The 15,872-nt window shown below is 38.1% G+C and overlaps 1 protein-coding gene across 11 annotated transcripts in view; it reads right to left on the bottom strand.

Moving 5' to 3' along the window:
- PPFIBP1 (PPFIA binding protein 1) overlaps positions 1-15,872 on the bottom strand; it is a 205,769-nt gene that overhangs the window by 30,215 nt on the left and 159,682 nt on the right. For 6 of the 11 annotated variants that reach the window (XM_055572634.1, XM_055572615.1, XM_055572620.1 and 3 more), the window contains 7 exons: positions 14,036-14,167; positions 9,470-9,562; positions 8,580-8,672; positions 7,118-7,232; positions 5,487-5,519; positions 3,780-3,841; positions 471-555 (listed from right to left, as the gene is read on the bottom strand). In XM_055572634.1, the coding sequence (XP_055428609.1) occupies positions 471-555; positions 3,780-3,841; positions 5,487-5,519; positions 7,118-7,232; positions 8,580-8,672; positions 9,470-9,562; positions 14,036-14,167 (613 nt within the window). The remainder of the gene's footprint in view (positions 1-470; positions 556-3,779; positions 3,842-5,486; positions 5,520-7,117; positions 7,233-8,579; positions 8,673-9,469; positions 9,563-14,035; positions 14,168-15,872) is intronic. The other 5 variants (XM_055572654.1, XM_055572667.1, XM_055572666.1 and 2 more) reach the window with 3 other exon arrangements.

Here is a 15,872-nt window from a genome sequence, read left to right as displayed (position 1 = left end):
CAGTGGATCCTCTGGGCTGAAATGAGAGCTGAACTCCTCACTTGCATGATCTGGCTGTGTCGCTTCTATTATCTTATCTGTCTCACTCTCCCCTCTGCCCACGACCTTTCAGGCACATGCGTCTCCTTTTTTTTAATTGGAGTATAATTGCTTTACAATGTTATGCTAGTTTGCTGTACAATGAATGCTCTATGTACACACACTGAGGTCCTTTTCCACCGAGGTTCTCGCACATGCTGTGATTCTCTCTCTGGAATGTCCCCTATACATGGGGATGGCTCTGTCTGAGCAACCAAACAAGACCGCACTCAGCAGCATACACTTTTTCTGGCAGAGAAGAGATGCCTAATAACTTTGTTGAATGAATGGATGACCCACCTAATTTGAAATAATAGCAATTGAGGCCAAATGTAAAAAGTTTACAGCCAGGTAAAATCAACTCAAGTAGAAAAGCTCTTAGAGCTACATACCTTTTTTACCTGGAGCCAAAACCACTGTTTCTTGCATTTTCTTATACCTGTTCAGGCACTGTCGAAGATCTTCTATTTTCCGATCCTATTAATAAAATAATAATTTGTAATATTGTGGTTTTAAAACAATAAAAGTAATTGTGACACAAAGAATGAGCAGACGTGAATTATTTACATTATTCAAAGAATAGTTCTAAACTTTAATAAAACTGCTAATGTCTAGAATATTTTTCCTACATACATCAGAGATATAGAAAAAGTACCTCTAAATTTAGAGATCCTATCCTTCAGCTGCCATCTTTAAAAAACAAAAACAAAACAAGGTAATAAGATACAAAAAAAAGCCAAGAAAAAAATCAACTTTAATTACTCTCCTCTCTAACATAAGTCAGAGCTGGAAAGAAAGATCTATACTTGTTATCTTCATCAGCCACCATCAATCTCCATCTGGTTTTCCCCTTCTCAAAACACTCTGTCAAAGTTGCTTCAATTAGTCATCAGGGACCTTTCTCTTCGGGGCTTCTCAGGTGGCGCAGTGGTAAAGAATCCTCCTGCCAATGCAGGAGCCACAGGAGACACAGGTTCAGTCCCTGCGTTGGGAAGATTCCCTGGAGTAGGAAATGGCAACCCACTCTGGTATTCTTCCCTGGGAAATCTCATGGACAGAGGAGGCTGGCGGGCTACAGTCCATGGGGTTGCAAAGTGTCGGACACACAGCACACACGCACGACCTTCTCTTTACTAAAAACAATGGACACTTTTCATCCTTTTCCGAATCTGATCTCCAGGTGGCACTTGATTGGCCCCCACTTTCCTTCTTTCATTTTCCTCTCCACTCTTTCTTTTCTTCTGTCTTGATTTATTAATCCTTGAGCAGATGAATATTCTACTTTCATTACCCCCAACTCCACCCCAAGCTATCGTCCCAACCCAGAATATGAAATGTTAGAGCTTCAGGGTTTTCTCCCTTACCCTATTCTCTTCTCCCAGGCCCTCAGTTTGGTAGATGATGAACATGGGTCCCCTAGCTCCCTGCAACATGTATTTGGGGCATGACCATATGACCTACTTAGGCTAATGATATATAACAAATGTGGTTCAAAGCAAAGGCTTGAAAAGTAGTTGCACACTGGGGCGTGTCCTCTCTTGCTGCCCTAGGAACTCTGAGGCCACTATGTGAAGAAGCGTAGGTTAGCCTAATGGAGGTAGGGGGATCATTTGGAGAAGACACAGCCCAGTCTTGTCAATCACCAGACATGTGAATTACACCATCTTAAACTATCCAGCCCCATCCCAGCCACCAGCAAATGGTCGAGGATCAGCAAAGTCAGCCCGGACTAGAACAATCTAGCCAATCTACAGAAGTATGAGAATCAACAAATGTGATTTATTACAGAGCAAAAGCAAACTGATACATCAACTATAGTTTTGTCCCCACCAATCTACATAATTCAACTACATATTTCTCCTAAAATTGACAGGGTTCACTGCCCACCAACTTATAATCCTACATTAATCCTAAAATGTAGATTCATTCTCCAACTTTCTATGAGAAATCTCTGTAATGTCCCACAAACACATCACAAATTGAATACATCTAAAATGAAGCTCATTATTCGCCCCGAGTACTTGAGTCTCTGCTTGGATTCCCTTAACTCTTTTATGGGTACCCTCATTCAACCCACTGCCCAAACCAGAAAATCTTTCCCAAATCCAAAGATTTAAAAATCTTGCTAACCAGTGAATTTCTCTAAAACTCCCCCCCCTCCTTATCACTTCACTGCCACTGCCTTGTTTCCACATCTTCATTTCTCACCTATTTCAACAGCCTCTTAATTGTTGTCTTCATTTTCTTTCTTTTATTCTTGCTTCTATTCTGCCACCAGAATTGGCTTTTTAACACAGCAATTTAATTATGTCACTGTTCGAGGTCTAAAGCTGAGACCCCAAATCGTTAAATCATCAGCTTCACTATAGCACCCCCTCATACACTCATGTCCTCCACCTGTATCTCATGGCTCCAGAACTCTCCCAGTATGCCGTGGCTGTTTCAAGACTTGGTTTTGACTTGTGTTTTTGCTCATGGATCTTTTGCCCAGAACACTTCATTTTCCTGATGAATGACTCTTGCTCTCACTCAGGATTTGCACAAATATGTCCTCTTTGAAGGCTTCTTGGAACCACCAAGAAGTTAGGTCACTCTTGGTGCTCTTAGAGAAGTCTGAGCATCTAATAAGCCCTCATACAACATTGGGAGTTTTGCTTGCTATTGTTGCTTTTTGAGGGAGAGAAATGAAAACAAAACGAATTTTAGTGTTGTTTTTTTTTTCAAACTCAATCTATGTGGACAGCTTGCTAATAACTTTTTTATTTGATGTGGGGAGAACTACCACAAATAAACCTATATATGGGTGGGTGGGTAGAATGAGTTTACTGAAAGGCAATAAACAGAGTTAGGCAAGAAAGAGAAGGAAGCTTATGATGAGAAAAAGATCAAGACAAAGTTCTTTAGCATTGGCTTGGTTTTTATTTCCTTGAAGTTAACTCTTTTTGTGGGAAAATGTCTCCTTGTTCTACTCATTAAGAGACAGAAGGGGGGGACAGTTCTGGTGACAGGATCTGAACCTGCCTGCTGGGTATGTGGTTGGTCAGGGAAGCCGAAGAGACACGTTACTTTATTAAGGGCCTGCGTCCCTGCTCTGAGCAGAATGCAGTGAGAAGAAGCAATGGCTGGAGGAGAAGCCCTCCTGGAGATGTTGGCATTAGGCCAGTGCATCTCAAACAAAGCCTAGTGCCATCTTGATTACGGTGCCTGTGCCTGTTTCCTGGCATCTCACCACGCAGAAGAGCAGAGATGATCCCAGATGGGAAAGAGGCCAGCAGTGTGAAGGAAGCAATGTGTTCACAGAGATTAAAGTCCACATGATGGTGAAGCTAAAACTGCCATGGCTACCTCCTTCAGAGTTCATATGGTGGCCTGGAATTTCCAGGGACCACAGAAAGGAGGTACTATGGACTATGTCCTTTCTCTCATTTGTCACCTGAATGTAAAAAGCTGATCTGATAGCTTCAACACTTTCTAAATTCAAGATGGTGGGCTGGGGGGATGGATTCTCTGCTGGCTCTACTTGTGCTATCCACTGACCCACTGAGAGCAGGTCCACTTGGGCAGGAAGGGAGAATGCTTCCCCTTAAAGTCAGTTGTTTAGGGGATGTTCTTTCAAACTAGGGTATCTGATGAAAATGCATGGAATGATCAAAATGATGATGTAACATATCCAAATAAACAGTTAAATTTCACCTACATACCTTTTCTTCATTTGCTGCCATCAAAGACTCCACAGCCTTTTTCATTTTTTGTACTTCAATATCTGAAATATCACAACATCAAGTCAGAAATGTGTTTTTTTAAACATGTGTGAAAATAAGAAGAAACTACTGACTCTTCATGTTGAAATGTTTTAAGGTAAAAATGTTAATAATTTATTCTGCTTGTTTTTTTTTAAAGGCACATTTACCATTTATATTCTCTTTTAGGGAAAAGCTGAAAATGAACATTTTCTATTATAGCTCACCTTAACAATCATCATTCTAGAAAAAAAAACAACTGCCCTCTTTCAAAGCAAGAACAAAATCCTGATAAGAATGTTGAAGATGAAATTTCAGTGCCATAACAATAAAAACATGGAGTTTTAAAAGAAGAAACTTATAATAAAGCAGGTGAAAGTGATGAATGGCATATATATGACAAAAGCAGAGAAAATGTTCAGTTATAACCAAGACAGAGACACAAATGGTAACAGCCTGATGGAATGTGATATTTACATGAGTGTCATGCTAAGAAGCTAGCTGTAGATTCCATACAGAAGGATAATAAGTACGTTGCTTCATCTATAAACTTCATTTCCAATACTATCTTAAAATATAAGGGCCAAAGTAAGTGATTCTCCTTAAAACTTGATATTCAAATAGAAAAGCATGCTACTTTAATCATAAAAACAAATATTTTAAATATGAAAAGTCAATCCAAAATGAGATCACAAATTAAAAAAATTAAAACAGAAAAAAGTTTAGCTAAAATTGTCTGCTTCCAAGAGAAAAAATACTACTGAAGGTGAATTTTAACACAATGATGCATCATCCAGCAGAGAGATAACATTTTCAATTACGGTATACTCTAGGAACTGCTTTTATTATTATTTTTTATGGCAAATTTCCTGAAGAATTTAACATCTGAAGGAAAGACCACTAAGGGTTTATCTTTATCCTGCATTATATAATCTAGGCTCTGTTAGTCAGCCTGGGTACAATTTCTTTTGTAACACAAGAGGGTATGTTTATAGAACCCCCTAATATAGATCTCAGTGAAAAAGTGGGCTACAAAACACTGGAAAGCAAAAGCAAGTTCAAAATGATTGTTAACTGTGGCAAATTTTAAAAACAGCAGGTTTTGACTTTCCTGGTGGTCCAGTGGTGAAGAACCCACCTGCCAATGCAGGGGACATGGGTTTGATCCCTGATCTGGCAAGATCCTACCTGCTGAGGGACAACTAACTCTGTGTACAACTACTGAGCCTATGCCCTCAAGCCCACACGCTGCAACAGAGAAAGCCTGCATGTAGTAACAAAGACCCAGTACAGTAAAAAATAAATAAATAAATTTATTTTTTTAAAAGCAGATTTTCATTGGAGTACAAACATTGTTTTCTCCTCTGACCCTGTATCTCAGGCCACAGAGAAAATGCTTCCTCGCCTCCACCAGTCTGGGGGGCTCTGCTGAATCCTGCAAAGCAAAGGGGCTGACTCAGGTACAATCTGCAAAATGGTCTTTTACTCCTGCTTCTATCGTCTGTTAGTTATCCTCTATTTTGTAAATTCTGAAGAAATGAGGAGCTTATTGATGAAGCAATTTTACATTTTTGGTGAGAGAAATGTTTTAAAAACACATGCAAAGAACAGTCCAAGTAGTACTTTGGGTGAATGTGAAGGCTCATGGAAATACACCAAAAACCTTACTTTTGTCTTTGAGCTTCTTTTTAAAATTTTCATCTGTGCAGGAAAACCCATTGAATTGGAAGTTAGCATATATTACAACAATAATATTTCAAAAGCACTATAATTTGGTCTCTTTTTACCTAAAGTAAAGAGACTTTAATCTCATAAAGACTGAATAGGAAGCATTATTTTATGACTTCAGGACTGGCACTATAATACCATAATGCTTTCTGTGAGGTTAGAACCTCATGTAATTAATCAGAAGACGTAAATCTGAGTTACTACCTCTGTTACTTCATCTTTCTGAGACTTGATTTTCTTATATTAAAATTGGGCCTTCCATGTACAAGTGCTTCTTAAACACTGTGATGAAAAACCAGCTAATGTTACATCAGTTGCTTTTTATATTTCCATTGTAGTCTGATCTATGACCCTCCTGAACATGATGAGGACACTGCTTATGTCATCTCCATCTCACCATTCAATTTCAACAGCACTGAAATGATCCATTTCCTGTTCAACAAGATGAGTCCACTGATCATGCAGTTAGATGTTATGTCAGCATCAGATTCCATGAGTTTCTAAACACCAGCTCTTAATGCCTATACCTGTCTGGCCAGGTACTGCTAACAAGTGGTCCACAGACCAGTTCAGTTCAGTCCAGTCACTCAGTTGTGTCTGACTCTTTGCGATCCCATGGACTGCAGCTCATCAGGCTTCCCTGTCCATCACCAACTCCCCGAGCTTGCCCAAACTAACGTCCATCGAGTCAGTGATGCCATCCAACCATCTCATCCTCTGTCTTATCCTAATCATAGACCAGTGCTAGTCCTCAAATCTGATTTTGGGTAGCATTACTCTAACGTAGCCTCTATAGCTCACAAGTCCTATGAATCCATTTTTCTCTTAAGACTCTTGAAAGCATAACCTGCATGTGAATGTCCCCAAAGAAAGTACATTCTATATATGTGAAAACAGAGACAAAAGATCCATTTCCCTCAATGTTGGACGAACTGAATTTTCAGATGGATAGGGAGTTGTGATACCTGCAGATAAATAAAGCCAGGGCAATCTAAAGCCAAGAAGACTATGGAGGTAATCTCATTCAAGCCCCTCATTGCACAGAAAATTGCAATTTGGACAAGAACTTTCTCATGATGAGAATTTACCATGTAATAATTAACCACGTAGGCTTCCCTGGTGGTTCAGACAGTAAAGAATCTGCCTGCAATGTAGGAGACCTGGGTTTGATCCCTGGGTCAGGACAATCCCCTTGAGAAGAGAATGGCTACCCACTCCAGTATTCTTGCCTGGAAAATCTCACAGACAAAGGAGACTGGTGGGCTACAGTCCATGGGGTTGCAAAAGAGTTGCCACAACTGAGCAACTAACACAAAGACCAATGATTAGGCTTAATCTAAAATAAACATCCGCAAAAGTACAGCGGTGCCCTCCTCTGGCTGCTCAAGAGGAAGTTAACAGGTGCCCAAGCACAGTGAAGTCTCAGAGAAGTCCCTGGGGTCCCGGGCTCAGATGGCTTCTGCTGCTCCTCTCTCTTTGATGCTAATGTTATACATCATCTAACATCAACTTCTTTTATAGATTGTGACGGTTTTAACAAAAGAAAACAAATGTTTAATACATATTCTTACCTCGATCAAGAATTTCAATCCCTTCTCCTTTCATCTGGCAAACCAATTTTTCTTGTAGTCTTCTCACTTCAGATTCCTTCTCTTCCAGTTGTTCTTTCAGAGATGTCAGCTCCTCCTACAAATGATAAATTCATTCAAAAACAGTAGATTATGACCAAAAGGGAATATTCAGAGAGTCTGTTAACTCTTGAGTCAATAATTAGTTCTCATGAATGAAACAAAAAAAACTATAAGAATTTAGACACAAACTTCAGAAATCAGTGGCAATGATAAGCAGGAAGCAAGACAATTAATAAAAGTCCAATTTATAATAACTGTGGTATAATTATTTCAAGTTTCTCTGTGACCAAATTAAAAATGAATCTTTTGAATGTAATTAGGACTAGGGCAGCCCTAAGGTTTAAATCTTATGTTAAATAAAACATCTGACCAAGTTAATCAAAGAAGATAATCAAATTAGATGCTTAGTGTCATCAAAACAAAACAAAATACAAATTTGAAAAAATATATTAGACTTGCTTGACATTTATTCAGCATTTCAAGATGGTACTCATATTCCCTAGACAAGATAGAACTTAATTAGTGGATAAAGCAGCAGGCAATAAACAACTTTAAGTCATGGGACTAAATAATTCCTTCTCATCACTAAGGTAAAAGAAAAGAATCTCCTACAACAATGGGAAAAAAAGAGATTCTTTAATCTTAAAAAAAAAAAAAAACTACACAACTATTTAAGACCTTAAATCCAATGTTCTATTTACTGAAGTTTGTTTCAGCTGGTTATATTTAACACAGGAAATAAAGCTATGCAATGCTAATAAGTGTGCCTTTATTTTCAATATAACATTTTATTTTCAGTTGGTAAAGATACCTATTACGTTTAGCATTATGAGAAGATGTAGCTCTCCAAAGCAGCTAAGAAGTTGGCCTATTATAGTTTTTACTTATGGTGGGAATCGACACCAAATATAAGGAATTTTCAGTAGCCCTGTCAAGAAGTGCTGCCATGAGCTTACTATGCTTCTTTATAGTTCTACTATGCTTACTAAACAGTAACATCTACTCACTGCCATGGTAGCATTAGCTGATGCATGCATTTACCTTTGAGAAAGTCTTGAAAGAATAAGACCATTTATTACTGATACCAAAGAGAAGTCTTTCCCAGGTGAACTTTTGCAATTATTTTACCATGCTTGGATCTCATTCTAAGACAATGAGATTTAATTTATAAACAAATACTTTCATTTTACAAGTTTATTACTTTTCACTATTTCATATGCTTCTGAAAACAATATTAAGGATCGCAATGTCCCTTTAAGTAGCTTTACACATATTAAAAAAAAAAAGGAAGGGGACACACACAAAAAAATGAATGCACACACCACTAAAAACACCATCACAGCAAAACAACACAAGCCAGAAAGCAACAGGCCATAGACCCATTACCCAAGGTCTACTACACCTTCAGTGATTCCCACTTTTGTTCCATCCGCTGCTTTTCATACTGCATCTGACCCACCTTGATTTTCATGCTAGAAAGTTTGGCCATTAAAGACTGGTAGAGAGACAGGAGTGAAAGAAAACTACAGATAGAAAAAGACAAGCTAAGTAACCAAGAACACAGTACCGGTTTATAAAGGAGATTAGATAACTGAGAGAAATGACAGGTTATGTTCTATCAAATTAGTTAAACCCTGGTTCTTATTCAAAATTGTTGCTGTTCAGTCACTAAGTTGTGTCCAACTCTTTTGGGACCCCATGGACCTGCAGCCTGCCAGGGTCCTCTGTCCATGGAACTTTCCAGGCAAGAATACTGGAGTGGGGTGCCATTCCCTTCTCTACTTATTCAGAATGTGAAAGTTGCTCAGTCGTGTCCACCTCTTTGCGACTCCATGGACTATACACTCCATGGAATTCTCCAGGCCAGAATACTGAAGTAGGTAGCCTTTCCCTTCTCCAGGGGATCTTCCCAACCCAGGGATTGAACCCAGGTCTCCCGCACTGCGGGCGGATTCTTCACCAGCTGAGCCACAAGGGAAGCCCAAGAATACTGGAGTGGGTAGCCCATCCCTTCTCCAGCAGATCTTCCCGACCCAGGAATTGAACCAGGGTCTTCTGCATTGCAGGTGGATTCTTTACCAACTGAGCCACCAGGGAAGCCCTTATTCAGAACAATAGTGTTTAAATTCTAGATGGTCTCCAGCTTGGGGAAAAACTTTGTTCACTTGTAAAATGCCTTAAAATGTCTTCTTTATCACATTCTAGGTGGAAAATGTATTTTATCTATATTACTGATCATGGATAAGTAGTGGAGCCACTTATGTAAAATTTTTCGCCATTGTGAAAACTTACCTTGGTAGATTTCAGCTTTTTCTCATACTGAAGTCTTTCATTTTCCATTTCACTGACTCTTAACCTCAAATCATTGATCTCCTGCATTAGCCCCTGTCCAAAAAGAAACAAGGAAATACATTAGGAAAGCAGTAAACACCATTTTACCTACCAAAATAGCAGTTTGGAAATCCTCAGTCAATGGCTCTTGGGTTAGAGCTGGATGAATGAGATTAGACAAATGGGAATGAATGTGTCTCCTTGAGAATCTTTCCATTGAATCTTTCCATGGATCCACTGAAAGATCCATTGAATCTTTCCCCTGAAAACACTGTCTCTGCCCTAAAATGAAGGGACTGATTATGGAAATGAAAAGTGACAGTAATTTTTAAGAAAGGTAACTGATCACTTGTTATCATTAAGCAAATATTTCTAGATTAAAAATCACTATATGAACTCCATCTTTTTAAAATAATCCAGAGAAATTTTCTTTAGTAAAGTCATTTACTTTTAGGGCCTTTTCAGTGATATATGGATATTTATAAAAATATTTTTCTAACTTCTTAATTTGTCTACAAAAGATACATATTGTTCCTCAACCCAATCTGGGAGAAACGAATGAAATTCAAACACTTTAAACCAAGGATTCCAAATTTGAGGTTAGATGAGAGCCCTGTCATTTACAAATATATTCAGCATCATAATATAATTTTATGTTTGGAAAAAAGCAAAAGAAAGCAACCTTAATGTTTTCATAATACAATCATACACCTTTTCTACTTTTATTTTAGAAAATCTAATTTGTTTGTAAACATTGCCTAAATATTCTGAGCAATAGTGACATATTTTTGTCCATGGGCCAGAGAGTAGGAAAAAGAAATTAGAATGCAAAACAATACTATGTCATCCAGAAGAAGGGCTCAAATAGTCTGTGAAGACGCCTCTTCTCTAACAACAAGGTATGAAGCTTCCACCGATGGTTAATGTGTTTTTGTTCCTCTCAAGATATTTATTCCTGAGCCACAGATTCACAGGTAACAGAAAAGAATTACACAAGAACGCTATAAAAAACAAACAGAACAATGCTATTAAAGTGTAATGATTCAACCTCACAGAGGTCAGGTAAAGGATGCTCTAGTGAAATATACTTCTCAGAAAACCTACAGGTTTTTAAATTGTAGTTTCTTGTAAAATGGGGCAAAGTATTACCTAGTATTACATAATACTTTTGAATATTATAACTATTAATACAGTGTTTCAATAAAAAGCTATCTTCTGTTTATGAATGCCATAAATAACTGTTTGACATCATTTAATAACATTTTAATTGTGATTAAGTTGTGATTTAGTTTATCTGTAAGTTCAAAATTCAAGTAAAAGGAAAAAGTCAGTTTCTCCTATTCATTTATCTACCATTTATTAAGCACTCTTGCATAATACGAGTTCTTAGTAATCTTCTTTAATTAATCTGGTCTTCCACAGATATATTTTCCCACTTATTGCTATAAGTGAATTCTATTTGGATTGGAATTCTATTTAGATTGTTTCACTTCTGTTGTTGAATTGTTGATTGCTGGAATTCCTCAGCTTTGAATTCTATTTAGATTGTTGTATTTTACCACTTCCTTTAGAAATGGTGGCAATTTGTAAAGAAGAAACAAATGAAGAAAACAGAATTAAAAATTGAGGTCATTTTTCTATTAAAAAAGAACTACCCAATTATCCCTTGAGACAATACTGTAAGTATGAACATAAATTTTTAATCTGAAAGAAGCCCTATCTTTCCATAACTCAAGCTAGAAAATCTGGAAGTAGCTCCTAAATATGAAACTTTTAAAAATGTAATACAAATTATTTCCAAGTAATTTCTTATCAGAAGTTCAGTACTTTTGAAAGTGAAAATCCGTTATCTTTCCCTTTTCCTTTGCAGAAAACTAGGGCTCCACAGAAACTCATTTCTGTTATCTGTATTCTTACCAGAAGGGGGCACTGTTGAATGGTGCTAACCACCTATCAACAATTCCTGGGATAGGCAAGCCCTGTCTTCCAAGGTTTCAAGACTTCTCTACCCCTAATCTTTTGGAAGTGCCTACATTTCTACTTCTTCCCCACACTCCACTGTTTCCTTAGAAATTAATCTCCAGATAACCTAAAATCTTAAGACAAAGAATTTTGGATTCATGAAACAGCCAGAGAAACATTTCAATTAAGGGGAAAAGGTAGGAAAATGAGCATATTCATTTTAACTTTTTTAGTTTTAATCTTAAAGACTACTTCAATTATTTTCATATATAAAAGCAGTTTATAATATCCCATAGTCTCTAATCTCTAAAAGGCATGCTACATCTAACCAATAGTGCTGAATGTTTATTAGAAAGTTATTAGAGACTGAAGTTTACTAGAGGTTTGGTGACAAGAACACCTTGCATATGATTGAGGCAATGCATACGTGAAGCAAGAAAACACAAAAAAAGGGTTTTACAAAAAATGCAAACTCTAGAGATATAAATATTGCTCTGGGATCTTACAAGAAAAAATCATAAAACAGCTAGCTACTTCAACTTAGTCCTAACGGTTGGTTAACATCTCGTATCCAAATTAGGCACAGTTGAATGGGTTAAGACATTCCCTAAAGTTTGTATGTATAGTAAGCCCACCCCTTAAGGCTTCAAAACTGCGAACTTCTTTCCTGACACCAGAGTTAGCTCTACTGCCACCTTAGCTACCTGTTGACTGAATTCTACCACCATTTTATACAGCAGCTGTGGAGTCAGCGAAGGACAAAAAGGGAAAAGAGGAAATATCCAAACAGATTTTTAAAGAAAGCACAAAAGCAAGAATTTTAAAGAAACTAAGTAGTTTTCTAAGTTTTAAGAGCTCCAGTCTCAGTTAAACGAAAAAAGACTAACATAGGCGACTGATAAAGAGCTTTAAGATTAAAACGTGAGCTAGGTTGGGATTTCCTTTTGCTACTTTGGAAATAATACATATACCAAGACTTCCCAGTATAGTTATATATTTGACAGAAAATTTAACTTTAAAAATAGCAATGGAGTATTTGTTGTTGTTGTTCAGCCACTAAGTCATGTCTGACTCTTTGCAACTTAAGAGTATAAACCTTATTAAATTCAGATCTAGGAAGGACTTTCATACAGTGGAAACCATGTAATATAGCTCATATCATGATGGCATGCAGTCAGCATAAAATAAATATTTGAAATGAAAACAGAGGGGAAGAGTAAGTAAATGATTTCTTTATTCTCCTTCTTGGTGCCCATTTTGTAGCTAAGTATGACACTTCTCCTGGAGAAGGCAATGGCACCCCACTCCAGTACTCTTGCCTGGAAAATCCCATGGACAGAGGAGCCTGGTAGGCTGCAGTCCAAGGGGTCGCTGAGAGTTGGACATGACTGAGCGACTTCACTTTCACTTTTCACTTGTATGCATTGGAGAAGGAAATGGCAATCCACTCCACTGATCTTGCCTGGAGAATCCCAGGGACAGGGGAGCCTGGTGGGCTGCCATCTATGGGGTCGCACAGAGTCGGACACGACTGAAGCTTGACTTAGCAGCAGCAGCGAAAGCATGTTTGCTATACCTATTTAAAAATCTACTTATTATATAGTGAATAATTTTGTGCCTAAATAAGAACTATTAGTAAAGTCATGCACTTGAATCCATTATTTCCACAATGAAGAGAATCAGTGTGGATGAACAGATGAATGGACAGACAGATGGATACATGAATGGCAGACAGATAGACAGAAGCTCCAAATGTCCTAAAGTCAAAAGTATTTTTAAAGGTGAGTGAAAGGATTAATATTTCATATCAAAAGTCTCAAAATAAAAGTTACTACTATCATTTAGTGATTAAAAAGTCAATGTAAGCTCATTCTTAAAAAGAAGTATGGATAATGAGGGCATATAGTAATTAACTGCCTCTCCTTCACAACTCCAAGGAATTTCAACTTGTTCTAGAAATATATGTGTGTGAGATATATAAGTATGCATATATATAAATTAAAATGAAAGTGTTAGTTGCTCAGTCATGTCTGACTCTTTGTGACCCCATGGACTATAGTCCACCAGGCTCCTCTTGTCTATGGAATTCTCCAGGCAATAATACTGGAGTGGGTGGCCATTCTCTTCTGCAGGGGATCTTGCTGACTGAGCGATGGTCTCCTGCTTTGCAGGAGATCTCCCTAAGGATTGTAACCCACCAGGTTTCTCTGTCCATGGGATTTTCCAGGCAAGAATATTAGAGTGAGTAGCCATTCCCTTCTCAAAGGATTTTCCCAAGCTGGGGATTGAATCTGGGTCTCCTGAATTGCAGGCAGATTTTTAAGCTGTCTGAGTCACCAGGGAAGCCCCTATATCTATATATATATGTATGTGTACATATATATGTGGTTAAGTCACTTCAGTCGTGTCTAACCCTTTGTGACCCCATGGACTGTAGCCCAACAGGCTTCTCTGTCAATGGAATTCTCCAGGCAAGAATAGTGGAGTGGGTTGCCATTTCCTTCTCCAGGGGTATGTGTGTGTATATGTATATGTATAGAAAGCGAGAGAAAGGGCACCACTTACCTCCGTGTCTCTGAATCTATCTTCATAATCCAATCTGTCCTTCTCTACAGCTGTCAGTTTTAACTTTAAGTTAGATATTTCAGCCATCAGGTCCAACTTCTGAGTTTCTAAGGATGTCCTACTCAGAAGCTCCTATTAGAATTGAAGAGATACATGCAAAAGTTGCTTTATTATAAACAGTCACATATGGATGTGTCTTTCTTATGATTGTAAAACAGTATTATTAAGTAGAGGATGTGAAGATTAATTCTAAACAGATACATCTGGAAAAATTATTTGCTTTAGTTAACCTTCATTGAGCCAAACTAGTGTTCAATAAGCAGCACATGTCTGCTTTTTTGCGAGATATATGTTTTATTGACAAACACATATATAAACTTACATATTCTTTTTTTTTTTTAACTTATATATTCTTAAGCCTGTGATAACACTGATGATGATATTATATTTGCTATGTGAAAGGTACTGTTTTCACATGTACTAAGTGGTTCAATCTTCAAAATAACCTTATGATATAGAAACTCATTAGGATAACCCATGAATTATCCTTGTTCAAAGGTTGAGCCTCTTGATGAAGGTCAAAGAGGAAAGCGAAAAAGTTGGCTTAAAACTCAACATTCAAAAACTAAGATCACAGCATCTGGTCCCATCACTTCATGGCAAATAGATGGGAAAACAATAGAAACAGTGAGAGACTTTTATTTTCTTGGGCTCCAAAATCACTGCAGATGCTGACTGCAGCCATGAAATCAAAAGACACTTGCTCCTTGGAAGAAAAGCTATGACCAACCTAGACAGCATATTAAAAAGCAGAAACATTACTTTGCCAACAAAGGTCTGTCTAGTCAAAGCTATGGTTTTTCCAGTTGTCACATACGGATGTGAGAGTTGGACTATAAAGAAAGCTGAGCACTGAAGAATTTATGCTTTTGAACTGTGGTATTGAAGAAGACTCGAGAGTCCCTTGGACTGCAAGGAGATTCAATCAGTCAATCCTAAAGGAAATCAGTCCTGAATATTCATTGGAAGGACTGATGTTGAAGCTGAAACTCCAATACTTGGGCCACCTGATGCAAAGAACTGACTCACTGGAAAAGACCCTGATGCTGGGAAAGATTGAAGGCAGGAGGAGAAGGGGTCGACAGAGGATGAGATGGATGGATGGCATCACTGACTCAATGGACATGAGTTTGAACAAACTCCGGGAGATAGCGAAGGACAGGGAAGCCTGGCATGCTGCAGTCCATGGGTCACAGAGAGTCGGACACAACCGAGCAATTGAACAGCTGAGGAAGCTAAGGGGCAGAGAGGTTAAGAACTTGCAGAAAGTCATTACAGCAAAGAAATGGCAAAGCATGGACCCAACCTAAACAGTCCTACTCCAGTGTGTAGTCTACCCACTGTATGACAGGTCCTCTAGCAGACAAGCATCATACATGTGTGTGTGCCCACATATGCTATACATTTTTTCCACTAAGAGTCATATAAGGTACTTGTGTGTTAGTCACTCAGTTGTGTCGGACTCTTTGCAACGCTATGGACTGTAGTCCCCCAGGTTCCGCTGTCCATGGGATTTTCCAGGCAAGACTACTGGAGTGAGTAGCCTTTCCCTTCTCCAGGGGAATCTTCCCAAGCCAAGGATCGAACCTGGGTCTCCTGCAATGCAGGCAGATTCTTGACCATCTGAACCACCAGGGAAGCCCTTTTTCCTAGTCCTAAAATATACACTCATGGTTGGAAATGAGGCAACCATATGAAAGCATAAAGAAGAAAACAGAAATCATAATATTTTATTCCAGACACTAATTGCAATGAACACTTTCTATTGTGTGTATTT

Source organism: Bubalus kerabau, chromosome 1, assembly GCF_029407905.1.
Source record: "Bubalus kerabau isolate K-KA32 ecotype Philippines breed swamp buffalo chromosome 1, PCC_UOA_SB_1v2, whole genome shotgun sequence".
Classification (NCBI taxonomy): Eukaryota; Metazoa; Chordata; class Mammalia; order Artiodactyla; family Bovidae; genus Bubalus; species Bubalus kerabau.
The sequence above is the reverse complement of the archived record's forward strand: the minus strand, read 5'-3'. Positions and strand labels throughout refer to the sequence as shown.